At 46.2% G+C, this 18,409-nt stretch overlaps 1 protein-coding gene and 1 non-coding gene across 2 annotated transcripts in view; both read left to right on the top strand.

Annotated features, from left to right (window-relative positions):
• Window positions 1-18,409, top strand: part of PITPNA (phosphatidylinositol transfer protein alpha) — a 40,770-nt gene that overhangs the window by 16,869 nt on the left and 5,492 nt on the right. The window contains exons 5-10 of the mRNA XM_059997327.1: window positions 2,422-2,429; window positions 3,529-3,603; window positions 6,130-6,213; window positions 8,295-8,372; window positions 8,536-8,646; window positions 9,759-9,881. Of these exons, the coding sequence (XP_059853310.1) occupies window positions 2,422-2,429; window positions 3,529-3,603; window positions 6,130-6,213; window positions 8,295-8,372; window positions 8,536-8,646; window positions 9,759-9,881 (479 nt within the window). The remainder of the gene's footprint in view (window positions 1-2,421; window positions 2,430-3,528; window positions 3,604-6,129; window positions 6,214-8,294; window positions 8,373-8,535; window positions 8,647-9,758; window positions 9,882-18,409) is intronic.
• On the top strand, window positions 111-213 carry LOC132415602 (U6 spliceosomal RNA). The gene has a single exon (XR_009517324.1). It is a non-coding gene; the product is annotated as a U6 spliceosomal RNA (small nuclear RNA).

Genomic DNA, 18,409 nt, shown 5'->3' with positions numbered 1-18,409 from the left:
ACCCTCTTACCTTATTTCTCTCTGTTTCTTTTCCCCTGATGCTCATGACTCGGGACATGAGGAGGGGGTAAGATGGGACTGGGTCTGTGAGTGAAAGTAGGAAGAGACACTTGCTTTAGCAGCACATGTACTAAAACCGGAACGATACAGAGAAGATTAGCATGGCCCCTGTGCGTGGATGACGCGCAAATTCATGAAGCGTTCCATTAAAAAAAAAGAAAGAAAGTAGGAAGAAGAAAATAAATGTTTCTCCTCCTTCCTCTTCCTGTAATCTTAACCCTGAGCTGAATACAGTCTCAATAAAGCCATAGTTTGTTTGTTTGTTTATAGCAGTGCCACATGGCATGTGGAACCTCAGTTTCCCAGCCGGGGAGCGAACCCTCGCCCCCTGCATTGGAAGCACGGAGTCTTAACCACTGGACCACCAGGGAAGTCCCAAAGCCATAGTTTTTAAAAAGTACCTTACTGGTCTCATTGGAGAGCCCTGTTTTCCAACTGCAGACGGTTTCCTGAGACCTTTCCAGTGTACATAGGGTTGCAGTTTGAAGAAAAGGGAAGGCTCCGAATGCAGAGGTGTTTGGAGGCTAGAGAGGTGTTTGGAGGCATTGAGGCTAGAGAAGATTGGGAAAGATTGTTTGGTCACCCACATTGGCATTAAAGGCCAGGGAGGGTATTCACCCTCGTAGGTTCACAGACCTAATTTGTCAGAACTAAATGGATCTGTTTCTCAGGATCTCAGAAAGACCTATATACGAGACCCCCAAATGCCAATATATTAAGTTATATTGAAATACAAAATTACTAATGAAAACCAAGATATTCCTGTTTGCTGAGTAGGGCATTCTTTCCTTGTGGACTCTTCTGCATAGAAAACCAAATTATAATCAGAAAGCCAACATGTAGTGAAAACATCCACTTGCTTAAGTGATCAGACCCTTGTGTCTGTGGTGTTTTGTTTTGTTTTTTTAAACAAATTTATTTTTGGCTGCATTGGGTCTTTGTTGCTGCACGCGGCCTTTCTCTAGTTGCAGTGAGCGGGGGCCACTCCTCGTGGTGCACGGGCATTTCATTGCGGTGGCTTCTCTTGTTGTGGAGCATGGGCTCTAGGTGCATGGGCTTCAGTAGTTGTGGCACGCGAGCTCAGTAGTTGGGGCACGCGGGCTTAGTTGCTCTACAGCATGTGGGATCTTCCCAGACCAGGGCTCAAACCCGTGTCGCCTGCACTGGCAGGCGGATTCTGAACCACTGCGCCACCAGGGAAGTCCCGCCTTGTGTCTGTTGATTAGCACTTTCTGTCCCAACAGAGGCCAAACTAGGAGAAAGTTGCTCGGAGAGCATAGACTCAGAATCAGGTGGTTAGTGGGAGAACCTTGGGGCCTAGTGTCATCAAACCAGGCCAACCTGACACTCAGGATGGGGCTGCTAGATGTGCCACGTACACAGCCCAGGGCTCTTGCTCCCAGAACAGTGCTGGAGAATTTCTGCCAAACTGGTCTCTTTGGACTCGCCCTCGATGGATATTATACCCTTCATTTCCTTTTTTGTTAAACTAATAACAGGGCAGTTATTTCAATAGCCCTTTTAGTTATAATCTTGATCTGATGCTTTCTTGCAAGTATCTTTCGTTGGATCCAGGGAAATTACTGATAGTCTCTTGGGTTGTTTCTATACAAGGTGGATCTTATCCCTTATATTTCAAATTCTCCTCATCTCAATCTCAGAGGTAACCTTAGTTTCAGTTTTAGAGTTATGGAATTTGACTGTTAGCCCCATGTACTGTCAGATGGGGCAGTGTGGCATCCATCTGAAATTGCGATAACTGCCAAAGTCAGAGGGTACAGAATGATCTGGGCTGTGGTCAGGAGGAAGGCTAGTCTATTCCCCAGTGACATTAGAGCTGCAGTCATTTTCTCTGATAAATAATTGAACGGTGCTTTCCGAGGGGGTCTCATTACAATGATCAGGAGTGTGGAGGGTGAGAGGTTTGGTTACAGTGAGAGGAAGGATGCAGAGGGCAGATAGACAGTGCCTGGCCTACAGTGCCCTGCTCTGTGCCCCGGGAAGTGGGGGTGGGGGGACACCAGGTGACACTCCGACGGCAGAGCAGCGGGTCTCCGCGCTTCAGCTCATCAGAACTGCTCCCTGTCTTTGCCCAACTGGGAAGAGTCCTGAGGAGCCTGTAGTGGCATCGCTTTAATTAAATTCCATATTTGGTCTTTGGGGACTTTGTATGAGTGAAACTTGAGAGTTGCTGCATTTGAGGTACCAGATGTACTCGCTGGGGCTTGGAGAGTGACTGTGGAGTGCCCCAGGGAGTGGAGAATTCTTTGCTTCCGTGCTCCCTGGGGGTGAGGGCTGGATATTTTATTTATCCTCATTAATCTTTTTCTTTCTTTTTTCCATGTCCTTGCCTTGGAGCAGTTATTACAGTAAGTATTTTCAGGGGGGTTGGAACTGTAGATGATTTATAAGAAAGGGAAAAATAAAAATGGAACTGCCCCGGAGACTCCTGGGTATTCCTCTCTTTCTCTTGGGTGACTTTTGGAGCTTTTGAGGCTTAATCCTTTCAGTCCTAATGAGGAACTTGTTAATTGGCAAAATGGCTTCTTGCTTGAAGCTACATTGGCAGGTGGCTTTGTACGTGCAGCAGTCAGGACTGTGGCATACTAGCCCCAGGTCTCACGTGTACAGAATGACGCAAGGCTGTGCCCTGCTTGCCCCAGGTTTGGCCTTCCCAGGGTTGTACAAGAAGCTTCGGTTCAGCTGACCCGATTGTGACTTTCCCATTGGGGCGTTTGTTGACCCCAGTGAGCACTGACCCTTGGCAAAATTGAGAAATCAGCAAGGTTTCTTTTCCAGGCCCAGCCCCTCTGTCAGTGCCCCTTCTGTCCACCCTTCAGCATCCTCATCCAGGTGCCTTGTCCCTGCTGGTAAATGTAAGAAGTTTCTGGGAACCTAATTCCCACTGAGGAGTTAGGGGGTTAACGTGTTCCTCTTTTGAGTAGTTCCAACTTTTTAAAGGCACTAAGGGAGGAGGCTGATAATTAGCATGAAGGGTTAAATTAGCAAAAGGCTGGCTGGGGAGAACGGGCGCGGGTGGGGAACACATTTGGTTGGCTGGGAAGTCTCCCCATGCTCTTCCCACGCTGCCAGTCAGCCGTTATGCCCCGTGCATGAGGCAAATAGGAGAGATACACGGATTAAATACATGGATTTTGAAGCCAGACACAACTGAGTTTGAGGCCCAGCTCTGTCGTTATCTCTCTGCCATTGGACAAGTCCCCTCACGCCTTTGAACGTAACTTTCCTTGACTCTAAGACGAGGGTGGTATTACTACAGCCATCGCAGGCTGGGGTGAGGATTGAACGAGATAACACTCACCCAGCATACTGTGGGCTCCCGGTACAGTCAGCTGTTACTATAAGGCAGAGGCTGGGGTCTCTCGACTGCCCGTGAGCAAGTAGGGGGGATGGTTACTCTCCAACTTTGAGCCTGGTGACTGTAAGGTATTTTTTTTCCCCTTCCAGAATGAATACATGAAAGAAGACTTTCTGATTAAAATTGAAACCTGGCACAAACCAGATCTTGGCACTCAGGAGAATGTAAGTAGCACTTCCCAGGAGCCCCAAGGACTTCCAGGCCCCAGGACGGGGTGTTGAGGCTCCATCCATGCCAAGGGGTCTGATCCATGGTCCCCTTTTTCCTGGCCAGGCAGGCAGTAGCCTGTGCCCAGATCTGTCCTACCAGGGTGGGATTGCTCTGTCTCTAATCTGAAAAATATGATCTCCAAGACTCTTTATAGAACCTCTCTTAGTGCTGGCATTGGTCTAAAAATGTAACTCCTGGCACAGAGGAGGTGAATTTTTAAACCATCAAAATTAGGGAATTCCCTGGCAGTCCAGTGGTTAGGACTTGGTGCTTTCACTGCCAGGGCTGGGGTTCAATCCCTGGTTGGGGAACTAAGATCCCATAAGCTGGGCTTCCCTGGTGGCGCAGTGATTAAGAATCCGCCTGCCAATGCAGTGGACACGGGTTCGAGCCCTGGTCCAGGAAGATCCCATATGCCGTGGAGCAACTAAGCCCCTGCCCCACAACTACTGAGCCTGTGCTCTAGAGCCTGCGAGCCGCAACTACTGAAGCCTGCGTGCCTAGAGCCTGTGCTCCACAACAAGAGAAGCCACTGCAATGAGAAGCCCGTGGACCGTGACAAAGAGTAGCCCCCGCTCGCCGCAACTAGAGAAAGCCCGTGCACAGCAACAAAGACCCAATGCAGCCAAAAATGATAAATAAGTAAAATAAATAAATTTATTAAAAAAAAAAAAGATCCTGTAAGCCATGTGGAGTGGCCAAGAAAAAAAAAAGAAAGAAAATTACAGCCTCTGTAGAGCACAATTTGCCAGTACTCTTTAAATTTAAAATACAGAGGCTTCCCTGGTGGCGCAGTGGTTAAGAATCCGCCTGCCAGTGCAGGGGACACAGGTTCAAGCCCTGGTCCGGGAAGATCCCACATGCCACGGAGCAGCTAAGCCCGTGCGCCACAACTACTGAGCCCATGTGCCACAACTACTGAGCCTGCACTCTAGAGCCCACAAGCCACAACTACTGAGCCTGTGTGCCGAAACTACTGGACCCCGTGCTCTGCAATGGGAAGCCACCACAATGAGAAGCCCGCGCTCTGCAACAAAGAGTAGCTGCTCACTGCAGCTAGAGAAAGCCCGCTTGGAGCAACGAAGACCCAACGCAGCCAAAAATAAATCAACAAAATAAATTTATAATACATAAAATAAAATACACCTATCCTTTATCCCAGCAATTCCACACCTAGGAATTTATACTACAGTTATGTTTTCACATGTATGAAATAGCTTATATACAAGGAGATTCATCTCAGCATTCTTTGTGTACCCAAAGGTTAAAAACAACATAAAAGCCTATCAGTAGGACCCTGTTAAATAAATTGTTGTGCAGCCATATAGTGCTATATTATGCAGCCATTAAAAAGAACCAGTAGGGAACAGTCTTCAACATACACTGTTCAGTGGAAAAAGCACGATGTGAAACAGTGTGTATACATGCTACCATCTGTATTAAAAGAAAAATCTCTACACTTGAATGTTTAGCAGTGGTGGTACTTGGGAGTGGACTTGAAGACAAGAGAAAGAGTTATACGCTTTATCATATCCTTTTGTGCATTTTGTAAATTTATTTATTTTTGGCCGCGTTAGGTCTTCGTTGCTGCTCGTGGGCTTTTCTCTAGTTGCGGAGAGCAGGGGCTACTCTTTGTTGTGGTGCACGGGCTTCTCGTTGCAGTGGCTTCTCCTGTTGCAGAGCACAGGCTCTAGGCGTGCGGGCTTCAGTAGTTGTGACACACGGGCTTAGTTGCTTCGCAGCTTGTGGGATCTTCCCAGACCAGGGCTCAAACCCGTGTCCCCTGCATTGGCAGGAGGAGTCTCAGCCACTGTGCCACCAGGGAAGCCCCTTTTGTACATTTTGAATTTGTATCAGAATTTCGTAGCATGATTTTGTATCTGGTACCACCTATTTTGAGTTAGTTAATTTTTTTTTTTTTTTTTGCGGTATGCGGGCCTCTCACTGTTGTGGCCTCTCCCGTTGCGGAGCACAGGCTCCGGACGCGCAGGCTCAGCGGCCATGGCTCACGGGCCCAGCCGCTCCGCGGCATGTGGGACCTTCCCAGACCAGGGCACGAACCCGTGTCCCCTGCATCGGCAGGCGGACTCTCAACCACTGCGCCACCAGGGAAGCCCTTGAGTTAGTTAATTTTTAAGAGCATCAAAATAAGCAGTATATGGCTAACCAGGCAACATCCCCATGAGACAAGTGTATAGTCTTTACAAAGGGGGAACATATGGAAACAAAATAGGTGCTAGGGGAGTCCTGAGAGTGTCTTGGGCTGTTGCAGTTGTACTTAGCTTGAAAAATCAAAGCATTAGTTCTCAAATGTATGTCCACTTAAAATCCATCCTCCCACTCCTTTGGATAGTTTTGTATGTACCAGTAGGAATCTCACATCTCTGGCTATGGGAACAGCTGCTGCTAGGTGTCCATTTTGGGTGAAGGGAGCTTCGTAGATGATAAAAACTACACGGTGGTCCTCCTTGTTCCTGCAGGTGCATAAACTGGAGCCTGAGGCCTGGAAACATGTGGAAGCTATATATATAGACATTGCAGATCGAAGCCAAGTACTTAGCAAGGTAGGAACTGTTCAGTGATATGGGTGGCCTTTGAGATGCAGAAATGACTTCTAAGTGTCAGAGAAACCAAGGAACCATACCCAACTTGGCTCAAAGGGAAGTTCTCTCTTGGGTATTTTATTTTTTAAATGAGTGTTAAGAATTGCCTCGCCTTGACTCGGGGATACCACCAGGAAAATAGTGGCCCAGATGTATGTGTCCTGCTTGGCCTCTGGAAATTGTCACTGGATGACGCAGGTACTGTCGGTAGCCCTGGGGTTGATTTGCCCTGCTGAAGTGACACTTAGCCTGAAACTAGTTCTCTTTCTAACCTTGTGATCAAAAATATATATTGCCTGCCTATTTTGTGTTTAGAATACTCTGTTCTGTGGGTTCCAGGTTGGGGGGTTGCCAGTTACATGAAAAGACAAGTCCCCTGCCCTCAAGACGTTGGTGGTCACTTCTCAGAGTAACAGACATGGCAGCAGCCACCTGGAAAGGACAGTCCACTGCTAGACCATAAAGTTGGAGAAATTGGGGACCAGGTCTGTCCTGCTCACTGCCCAGGAGGTATTGGTTTAGGGAAGTAAAGGACTAGGTTTCCCCCATGCAGTACTCTTCCTATTTGACAGAGGCCTATTGGAATCTGGGCACAGGAACTTGACTCTGCCCATTGGTAGGGAATAAGTGTTTGCTCTCTGTACCCCAGGGGTATGATACTTCTTTCCTGGAGTCACTCTTTGTGCTTAAGATATTTTGTTTTGTGCATTCCCAAATAGATATGAAAGCCATCTTGTGCTTCTTTGCCTAATATCCCCACCCTTACCCTCAAAAGATTAGTGGATTTTTCAAAAAAATTTTTTTATTGAAGTATAACATATATAGCAAAGTGAATAGATCATAAGTGTGCAGCTTGATGAATTTCCTCAAACTGAACATCGCCAGATATTTCTCAAAGAGAAATACTAGCCAAAAGTATGGTGCTTTGAGTATTTTGTTGACTGTTTCATGTGAGTGGAGAGAAGCAGAGGCGGGGAAGATTTAATAAATAATCTCCTTAGCTTTGGGAAATGCTTTATGATTGTGTGTGTATGTGTGTGATTTGATACCTTCGTTATTTTTGTTAAGTGGATGCCATAAGGAGTTTGCTTTTCGTTGCCCACGTTAGTCAATGCAGAGGAACAGCCCAAGAGTAAACTTCTGTTACTGTTAATTAACACACAGCTGACTGCATTTTAAATTAACACACTGACTGCATTTTAAATCAGTGAGGGGAGACTGACGCTAGTACACAAGAGGATTAAGTCTGTACATTGAACATTTCCAATAATGATTTTATTAAAACAAGGCAGTTTAAAAACAAAAACAAAACAAGCCAGAGGGAGATGGGACTAGAAGATTGCAGGAATGACTGCGGCCAGTTGTTCTCAGCTCAGGCTGCTGTTTTAGAATCACCTGGGGAGTTAAAAAAAAAATGCATGCAACCCTCCCCTGCAAATGTTCTTATTCACTGGGTTTTAGGCGGAATGACCCAGAAATCCGTACAGTTGACCCTTGAACAACATGGGTTTGAACTGCGGGGGTCTACTTAAAAGCAGTTTTTTTTTTCAGTATTAAATACAGTTCCACACGATCTGTGCTTGGTTGAATCCGAGGATGCAGAGGAACTGCGGGTACGGAGGGCAAACTGTCAGTTGGATTTTTGACTGCGTGGAGGGTCGGCACCCCTAACCCCTGCCTTGCTCAGGGGTCAACTGTATTTTGAAAACACCTTCCTTGGTCATATGAATGTTCACTCCAGGTTGCAAATCCCCACCTTAAACAGTGGAAATACGTGCCTGCTCACACAGTCTGGTAAAAGTGAAAACAGGCCCTGGCAGACAAAATCACAGAGAGCTCTCCTCTGAGGCAAATGTAAACAGTTCTGTGTCTTGTTTATAACACCTTCCCAGATTTTCTGTGAGCCAGCAGCGTCAAGAATGGTATGAACTGTACTCTGGTGGAAAATCTGATCTGTTTCTCTCTCTCTCTCTCTCTCTCTCTCCTCCTCCCTCCCCTCCCCCCTCTTTATCCCTCCCCGCTCCAACTCCAACTTCTCGCAGGATTACAAGGCAGAGGAAGACCCAGCAAAATTTAAGTCTATCAAAACAGGCCGAGGACCCTTGGGTCCCAATTGGAAGGTGCAGTTCACACCCTCACCACCGGGTGGGGTGGCGGGTGGACTGGGGCCAGTGTGTGTGGGCCTCCCCAATGGAGGAGGGGAATGGCCCGCCTGGGCTAAGGGGGATCCAGAGGTCTGCCCTCTTAGTTAACTGCTTGCCTGTGGGTGTGTTTCTAATACAGCAAGAACTTGTAAATCAGAAAGACTGCCCATACATGTGTGCATACAAACTGGTTACTGTCAAGTTCAAGTGGTGGGGCCTGCAGAACAAAGTGGAAAACTTTATACATAAGGTAAGTGACCAGGGTAGGAGGCCTTCCCCGTGTGTGTTGGTGGGGGGTGTTTTGCCCGACAAGAGAAGATCATACAACCCACGTGGCATATATCAACCCACGTGGCTTGATATTTTGGTTTCATTTCCCAGACCCCCACTCCCCCTTGCACTGAACTGTCTTACAGTTTAATACTGTCCATCCAAGGGTACCACATGTGAAAGGTAAGGAAACTGAGGCAAAAGAAGGAAACAGGAAGGGGCTTTGCTGTGATTAAATGACAAATTCAGCATCTTTTTATTTAGTTAGTTAGTTGCGCTGGGTCTTAGTTGCAGCAGGTGGGCTCCTTAGTTGTGGCTTGCGGGCTCCTTAGTTGCAACTCATGGGCTCCTTAGTTGTGGCATGTGAAGTCTTAGTTGCGGCATGCATGTGGGATCTAGTTCCCTGACCAGGGATCGAACCCAAGCCCCGTGCATAGGGAGTGCGGCGTCTTAACCGCTGCACTACCAGGGAAGCCCCTCAGCATCTTTTCTTGATGCCAAAAGGCAAGAAGCACTATGAAACAAATTCTTCAGTGCCCGGAATTACTGAACTAGACAGACCTAAGGAGTTTTTTCCTTTTTTCTTTTTTTAACAAGAGAATCTCAAACAAAAGTATAATAACATGTAAAAATGGGAGACCCAGGAAAACTGAGCAACTCGCCCAAATGACACCTAAGGAGTTTCTATAGCCTTATCTCTGATGTGTGAGTCTGGTGAAACTGGGCAACATTCATAGCTGTTGGCCAGTTTTAACCTGGCTTTAGGCTCAAGAGACAAGGAGGAAACTTGGCACAGTTGTTTTGGGACCTTGACTTGTGGACTGCCTGTCTTGGTAGCATTTTGGGCACAGAGCCTCGTGGTGAGGTAGGCACCAACTCTCTCCTGGGGGCTTCCCCTACTTGAAGCCATACCCTTCAGACACATGGAGGCAAAGGTCACTGACCTCAGGGACTGGAGGGCTGATCCAGATAAGCCAGCCAGGTATCACTCCCCCCCGTGAAGTGTGGGTACTGGCACAGAGGTCGTGGGGCGGAGGGCTGCAGCAGTGGCCTGCACCTTCCGGTTCTAACTTGGGTCCCTCCTTTTTATAGCAAGAGAAGCGTCTGTTTACAAACTTCCACAGGCAGCTGTTCTGTTGGCTTGATAAGTGGGTTGACCTGACTATGGATGACATTCGAAGGATGGAAGAAGAGACGAAGAGACAGCTGGATGAGGTACGTGGGAGGCCAGACGAGACTCTGGGTCTGTCCCCTAGATAACCGTGAGCATTATGGAGACTGTCGTGCCAGGGCAGTTCACTGAGGGCACCGTCCTGTGGTTCTAGGAACATGTCAGCGTCCACTGTGGGTAAGGTCTAATGCCAGGCGATATGGGAACTACAAGGAAGAAAGCAGCCTGTGCTCTTGAACTTGCAGTCTAGTCGAGGTCTTGGCATATCCAGAGAGACAAATATGGCGGGCTGTGCTGAATGCCAAGTGAGTAATACAGTTGCTGCAGTGGTTCTTCAGAGCCGGTGGCGGGGGGATGGTGCTGGGCTGCAGAGGTGGAGGCGGCCTCGGAAGGAGGCAGGCTGGGCTGGTCCACGAATGCCACGCATGTCACCCGCAGAGGACAGCAGCGGCACACAGGACTAACCCCTCTATAAGGGTGTTGGGAGCTATTTTTAGAGTTTGGAGCCTTTGCCTTTTTTTTTCCTTGCCCATGGCATGGATCCCAGAAGGAGAGCTATCTGCTGTTCCATGGAAGCCTGAAGACCTAACACTCCTCTTGCCTCATTTGGGGAATTTGGGGCTGCTTCCCTGCAAGGCTCACTCTGAGGAGATGGTCAGTAAATAACATTCAGGCAGCCACTGTGTGTGAGACACTATTCTGAGGGCTTTTCCACGTCTTGTCCCATCTCCTGTGATCCTCACAACCCCTGTGAGGATGCGCCACTGTTACCCCCACTCTCAGATGAGGATGTAGAGGTTCTGAGAGTTCAAGGCCATACCCAGGGTCACACAGCCTGCAGGTGATACAGTCAGGGGAAGAGCCGTAGCACTCAATCACTCCGTCTCTTCTTCTCCCTCTAAATGCCATTTGGGGCTCCCTCCTGCCTCTCGGGGCTAAAAGTAAGGCAGGAAGCTCTGTTTCATAGGAACTGCCATCCATTGCTCCCTCGTTGCCCTGGGAGGGTTGGCATGGGGCCTGGGTGTCTGGCAGACATAGCTTTGCACAGCCTTGTCTGGCACTCCAGCAGGGCCTCAGGTGAGACGCAGGCCCGGGTCCACGGTGCCCCACACTACACAGGTGGTCCCGCTGCCCTGTGCTGGTCTCGGTGGAGAATGGGCCTGCGAGCTCTTCCTTCCTTGATTTTACCCTCCAGGATGACACTTCCTGGGCTGACTCACTGGTTACAGTGGTTTGCTGAGTTAGTTCCTGTTGTAGGCAGACGTTTTAGTTATTCATTCAGGTACATTTGGCAGGGAAGTGGCAGGATTTTGGACACAACTCCTGATTCTTCTGCTAAGGATCTTCAGGAAGTGGTAGATTTTAATGTCCAGGTCCCTGGCGATTCTAACAATGTAAGAGGGAGGCCTGAGTCCTGTGGTCACCCGATTCTTGAGAAAAAGAAAAGAAACAGGCTACCAAATGGAAGAACACGGAGCTTTCGGGGTTTAGCCTGTAGCTTCAGCTGCCCACTGCCTGACAGCCCAGCCAGAAGTACACTGGGGTCATGGAAGTGTTTGCTGACAGCCTTTCACTCTTTGGGTCGAATTCGCATTCTTGGTGCTGGGAGAACTCTCCTGAGCATTTACGGGATCTGCCTGCCTCAGATCCAAAGTTTGAGAGCACTTGTCCTCGGGGAGTTCTTTTTTTAATCCCCACCCCTTGTCTTTGCCTGTTTCTCCATTCCGTGGATAACTGTGCCAAAAGCTTAGATGATCTCTGTCCTCCAAGATAATTGCAAAATGCAGAAAACCCTCTTTGGAATTGGAATTTTTTAAATACTTGGCAGTGGAAGAGAAAGCAAAGCCACTGGGGGACGTGTTCTGACCCCTTTAGCAACTGTATGGGACCTTTGTGTGCTGACTGTACCGCTGGCTCACTTCTCTTTCTTCTTTATTTTTCCTCTTTCTAAAAATATTTTTATCCAAGTTTTATTTTCAGAGTTTTACTTTTTTCATTTTTAATTAAAAAGACACTTTATTGAAGTCTGATTGACATACAAAGAGCTGCACCCATTTAATGTGTACATCCTGATGAGCTTGCAGATAAATAGACATCCGTGAGACCATCACCACAGTCAGTGTCCAAAGCATATCCATCACCTCCACAAGTACCCTAGGCGTATGAGGAAGATGCCGTCCTCCTCTGCCCTGTCCCTGCAGTCCTGCCCCCAGAAGTAGCCCCTTGCAGTTCTCACAGTTGTTTCTTTTGTTAGTTACCTCCGAGTTTCTAAATAATAGGTTTATCCTCTTAATTCACAGTTTTTCAACTTTAGCTGTTAATTGCTCGCTTCTTCCTGTGGAAGGTTTAGCTCTTTTACTCCACCCACCACTCACACGCTCCTCCTCTCCATCCTTCAGTGTCACAATTTGGGGTTAACTGGTCATTCAGCATTTATCATTATTATACCTTTGTCGTTCTTTTTCCCAACTGAACCCTTTCATCTACTCTGATCTTCATTCCTTCCTTGGATAGTTTTCTTGTTTTGTTAGGAAGTTCATAACCACGTTCCTTCTTTTTGTTAGCTTAGTTCTCTGTATCATTAAGTTTTTGAGTCTCAACAGGGTGGTTGGTTGGGTTGTTTGCACAATAATGTAGTTGACTTTGGTTCATTCTCGTTCATTTTGCTCCCACTCGGTGGGCACTTTGAGCTAAAGATCTCTTTAGTTCTGGGAAATGTTTTTGTGTTACCTGTTTCATCATTTTCTCCCCTCTGTTCTCTTTGTTCTCTTTCTGGATTTTTTTTCAGTTAGAAGTTGGACCTCATGAATTGACCTTCTAATTTTCTTGTTGTGTCTCCTTTTTCGTCTCCTTCCTAGGGGAGGTTTTCCGAAGTTAACTTTTCTCTCCTCTGTTGAACTTAAGACATTTTAAAGCATTTCTTGTGCTGTGTTCTTTTTTTAAGTATTTTTTCTTTTTTTCTGCTTGCATCATTTCCCTTTTCTGAAGCTCCGGGTTTTGGTTCTTGTTTGGCTTTGAGATATCTCTGCCACCTGAACATTCTTTGTTTTCTCTGGGCTCCTTTTTCCTATGGGACTCTGTGTTTTCTGTTAGGGGCTTCCCTCAAATGACTGGGGGTTGGGGGTCCTTGGCTGTCCGTTCAAAGTGAAGAGTGAAGCTCCAAAAAGCGGTTGGAAGCTCTCTGAGTCAGTGGCTGGGCTTATTGAAGGGTAATCAGCTGGTTCCATTGGGGTCCCCCACTTCAGGATCCTGAGTCTATTTTTCTTGGGCTGCTCATTTTGCTTTGAGAGGACTCCCCAGTCTTTAGCTCATGGGGATGGTCAGGGCCAGCATTCTGGGAGCTGAGCTGGAGAAAGGTCCTGGTGGGCTCACTATGCCATGGGGTGGCTCTAACTTAATCCCATTGTATTCTGCATCGTGCCCACTTCACCCCTAGCTGAGCCTGGGGTCCTGAGTTCAAGACCTCAGTGCCTCCAGAGAGTGAATCCCTGGGCTTTGCAGGAAGGGGGCGTTACTTGACTGTGAAAACTGGGGGAGGGAACACCAGGGCACGCCAGGCCCAAATGATTCTTTATTCCCACTTTCAGTGAAGTCACCTGTTTTCACCCCTAGCTGCACTCCCACTTTTAGAGGCACCTGATGCTGCCAGTTCCCAGGCCTCTGGGTGACCTGCAGCACCAGTGGGTCCCCTCCTCACCGGCAGCCCCTGCTGCTCTGCAGATCAGTCATTGCTCATCCATCCTTTTTCATCTTCCAGAATGCCATTTCCATCTCTTATCTGTAGTTGTCTCCTCTGTTCTTGTTGTCTTTATAGTTTTCTATCTTTTTTATTCCTTTACTGTCATTGTGGTAGGGTTTTGAGGAGGAATGGCAACAAATGCATGTATTCAATCTGCCATGATTAACTGCAAGTTTGTGATAGAAGATATGACTGTTAGGGAGTTCCCTGGTGGCCTAGTGGTTAGGATTCCAGGCTTTCACCGCCGTGGCCTGGGTTCAGTCCCTGGTCGGGGAACTGAGATCCTGCAAGCTGCGTGGCATGGCCAAAAAAAAAAAAAAAAAATCAGAGAAATTATGACTGTTACTCTTTAAACCAATGCATAGTAGTCTGGAGTGGGTGGGTTGTTTTGTGAGTTATGAGAGGTCACTATAAGGCCACAGTCACCACTGCCATAACTCTTGTCCCTCTGTGGGGATGGACCCACCATTCTTGGATTGAGGCTCAAGGATTTGAGAAATGAGATCAAGAGATTAGTCCTGGGACTTCTCTAGTGGCGCAGTGGTTAAGAATCTGCCTGCCAATGCAGGGGACACGGGTTCGAGCCCTGGTCCGGGAAGATCCCACATGCCGCGGAGCAGCTAAGCCCGTGTGCCACAGCTACCGAGCCCACGTGCCACAACTTCCGAAGCCCACGCACCCAGAGCCTGTGCTCCACAACAAGAGAAGCCACTACAATGAGAAGCCCGCGCGCTGCAACGAAGAGTAGCCCTGGCTTACCGCAACTAGAGAAAGCCTACATGCAGCAACGAAGATCCAACGCAGCCAAAAATTAATTAATTAATTTAAAAAAAAAGAGAGATTAGTCCCTTTCCCTAAAAACAAAAATGTCAGGAAATGTGTGCCTGTAGGGGACCAGTGGCTCTCCCTCCTTCCCTCGCTCCTGATCTTAAGAAACTCAATCTCAGAAGTGGAAGAGGGTACCTTAAAGGTCATTTAGTCCAATTATATGGCCAGTGCTTGAGTCCTCTCTGAAGCTTTCCCACCAGCTTGTGCTTGACCACCTCCTGTAATGGGGAACTCACTGTCTTATGAACATGGTGGTAATAAACATATCTATATTATTTTTTTAAATTGAAGTACAGTTGATTTATAATAACATATCTATTATTAAGAGAAGCTAACATTGAGGTCTTACCATGTGCCTGTCATGTGTGGTAAACATTTGACATGTATGGTCATGAAATGATCATGGCTACCTGTGCCATAGGTATTACTTTCAGAGAAGTTAAGGATACCTTCTAGTTCAGAGAATAGGTACCTCCTGGGCCTTGGTCATTAACTCTAGATAATGAGACTGGGAGAAGAGGACTCATTTTAAAAGTTTTAAGAAAACTTGTTTCCCTACTTACTGGACTCTCTAGAACATTTGCTGAGAAACAGCAAAGAACACACAATTAAGATCCTGCCGCATTTTCTTCCCCAGCCTTCCCTTGTGGGTTTTCCTCTCTAAATCTGTTGGCTTCTCTGATCCCTCCATAGCCCATTCCTTCTGGACTTTGTACTTTGGGTTGAAGCTCAGAGGCTGCATGGCGCTCTTGCTCTGCTGGCCCACCCTGGGAGCTGTCGCTGCACCTCCGTGTAGCCGGCCTTCCTGTCTGTTTGCTTGTGTGTGAATGTGCCTGTCCCTTTCTCATCACCTGAACTTTGATGAGGAGGGCCTTTCCTCCATCCTATGGCTTTTTGACTGATGGATCACCATCAGTTTTAGATTTTAAGTCTTAAACTCTGGATCGGTTACGCAGCAATTGTATAAGTGTCCCTGTGCAGTGGAGTGCCTGGCAGGACACTACATCCTAGTTTCCCGTTTGGGTTTGTGGTAGACAGAAGGTCTGAGGATAAAGAGAAATCACTCAGTGCCTAGCTCACCTGCTGGGCTGTGGGAGATTGGAATCTGAGATTCCCATAGCGCCTGCAGAGGGCAAAGCTAGGTCTTTTGAGGCCGAGGGATCCCTGTCTGTGGAGTCTTAATTCCTTCCGCCCTGCCCACAAGTGACTGACCCCAGGGCAGACCACCTGCAGCATTGACCAGCATCTTGAAATATAGGAGCAGCTTTCTTTTCTTTTAAAATGGTTTCATTTTTCAATATTAAGGTAATATATAAGCATCAAACATTTTTTGGAAAAGAGTAAAAAGTAGAAGGAAAAAAAACACTTGTACTCTATTTAAAGATAAGTACTCTATTTAAAGATAACCATTTTAAGAATTCGTACACACTTTTACTTAGCTATGATGGTATTCCATGTGCCTGGGTGGTTTTCTCACTTTTTTCTCTGAACATTGTAACAAAGCATTTCCTGCTAAAAAAAAGTTTCTTCACATACATGTTTCTAACAACAGTGTACATATTGCTGTGTACTCTGTCATCACCCTGTGTTGGATTTTCCTTCATGTTGTTGTAGGTTCTCACTGTTTTTAAATAATGCTGTGATGAAAATTTTTTATGCACTCAGTTTTTTGGGTAATTAGGATTATTTACTTAGAATAAATTCCTACAAGTGGAATTAGAGAATTTAAGACTCTTGTTACCTATTGCCGAATTTCTTCCCCCAAAGGCTGAATCTGTTTATAGAGTGGCTTTCTAGAGAGGTTCTTTTTTTTTAAGATTTTTTTTGATGTGGACCTTTTTTTTTTTTTTTTTTTTGCGTTACGCGGGCCTCTCACTGTTGTGGCCAGATGCGCAGGCTCAGCGGCCATGGCTCACGGGCCTAGCCGCTCCGCGGCATGTGGGATCTTCCCAGACCTGGGCACGAACCCGTGTCCCCTGCATCGGCAGGCGGACTCTCAACCACTGCGCCACCAGGGAAGCCCGATGTGGACCATTTTTAAAGTCTTTATTGAATTTGTTACAATATTGTGTCTGTTTTATGTTTTGGTTTTTTGGCCATGAGGCATGTGGTGGGATCTTAGCTCCCAGACCAGGGATCGAACCCCACACCCCCTCCATTGGAAGGCGAAGTCTTAACCATTGGACTGCCAGGGAAATCCCTAGAGAGGTTCTAAAAACAATTCCACATTTGCCTCATATCTGTGCACTTTCAGAACTAACTGGTTTGTGGTTACTTTTCAGTGTCTTAAACTGATTTTTTGTTTTTTTTTTTTACTAGCTTTATTTTTTTATTGAACTTTTTATTTTGAGATGATTATAAGATTCACATGCAGGTGTAAGAAACAATACAGAGAGGAGATCCCTTTCTCCCAGTGACATCTTGCAAAACAGTAGTACAATATCACACCCAGGAAATTGACATTGATACTTATACAAGTTTCTTTAAGTAAAGGAGTATTTCATACTTATAGTAAAAACAGTTTTCAAAAGATAGAGAAAAATGTTAAAAAATAGAAGTCCAAATAAATAAAGAAAATAAGTAGATGAAAAAAAGTCCCTTTCTTCCAGCCTTCGGCCTCATTCCCTAGAGGAAACCACTGCTAAAAACAAACAAACCAGGACTGGAGCTTCTATTTTCATGTTCCTCGACTATATGTATATATATAGCCTGCAGTGGTTTGATCCAAGGAACACTACAAACATCAGATAAAATCTCTTGTGTCATTTAGGCCCCAGGAAACAGGAAATAAGCATTCTTAGAGCATTTCATTATAAGAATGAAATAATGCATTTTTATTTCAGTGGCACCCTCTATGGGGAGGACCTTGTCTCTGAGAGTAAAGGAAGCTATCGTGTTTCCTGATAGGAAGTTGCATCTTATTTCAAGCAGTAGGAAAACAGGACCTGGCTTTGCGTTAGTAAATTAAAGCCAGGTGGTGGACTCTCAGGGTATACAAGGATCTGCTTGAGGCCCAAGGAGCTTTGGTCCCATGATACTAAATCTTAGCCTCCCTGATAATTGAAAATTTACATGAATCGTCATTAGTGAGCAGACATTTAAAGAGTGCTTTTCTGTCTTTTAAAAAATTTTATTTTGAAAGAGTTTCAAACTTACTAATAATGACAAGAAGAATACTGAGAACTCCTGTATACTCTTGAACCCAGAGAACCCATTCCTTTAAAGGAAAGGGTACGACCCGGGATCACACACTGCACCCTTCTAATCTCAGTCTGGTGCAGCTGCTCAGTTTTCTGGGACTTCTATGACCTTGACATTTGTGGAAGTTACAGGCTAGTCACTTTGTAGAATGTCTTTCAATTTGGGTTTGTCCAATGATTCTGCGTGATTAGATCCAGTTTCTGTATTTTAGGCCGAAACGTCACAGACTTCGGTGTTCTTTTCATTGTATTCTGTCTTTCTGTCCAGTTCTGGTGAAGTTACCTTTGTTCACCTGAAGCACAGCAAGGTGTTCCAGGCTCATCTTGCTCTATGACCAGCCCTAGAATCAGCTGTATCACCAAGGAGCCCTGGTTCCTTTACTGGAGGATGGTGTTTGGGTGCTGAATGTGCTCATTACTGTTGGGGTGTTGCTGCTTCCAGACTTTCTCATAGGATGGAGCTGGGGGACTTTAACATCTGTAGTTATTTCTATATCTAGCTGACACATTATGATCACACAGATACCTTCCCATTCCAACCTAACACCACAAGGTTAACTTATCTTTTAAAAAATATGACAGTGCCCTTATCCTTAACAGATTTGTCATGTTGAAAAATCTTGAATTTGTTGAACCCTTATAAAGTAGTATATTAACAGATATTAATATGGATAACTGAAGTTATAGGAGCACTATTAAAGATATCATTCAGGAAAGTGAGTTTTGAGCAAAATCTACAGGGAAAGGCATTCCAGGGGAAGCTAGGAATAAGCACATACTGGCTTGGTGTCAGAAAACAGACTTT

Source organism: Delphinus delphis, chromosome 19 (assembly GCF_949987515.2).
Source record: "Delphinus delphis chromosome 19, mDelDel1.2, whole genome shotgun sequence".
Lineage (NCBI taxonomy): Eukaryota > Metazoa > Chordata > Mammalia > Artiodactyla > Delphinidae > Delphinus > Delphinus delphis.
Note: the sequence above shows the minus strand (reverse complement) of the source record. Positions and strands in the feature narration are given on the sequence as shown.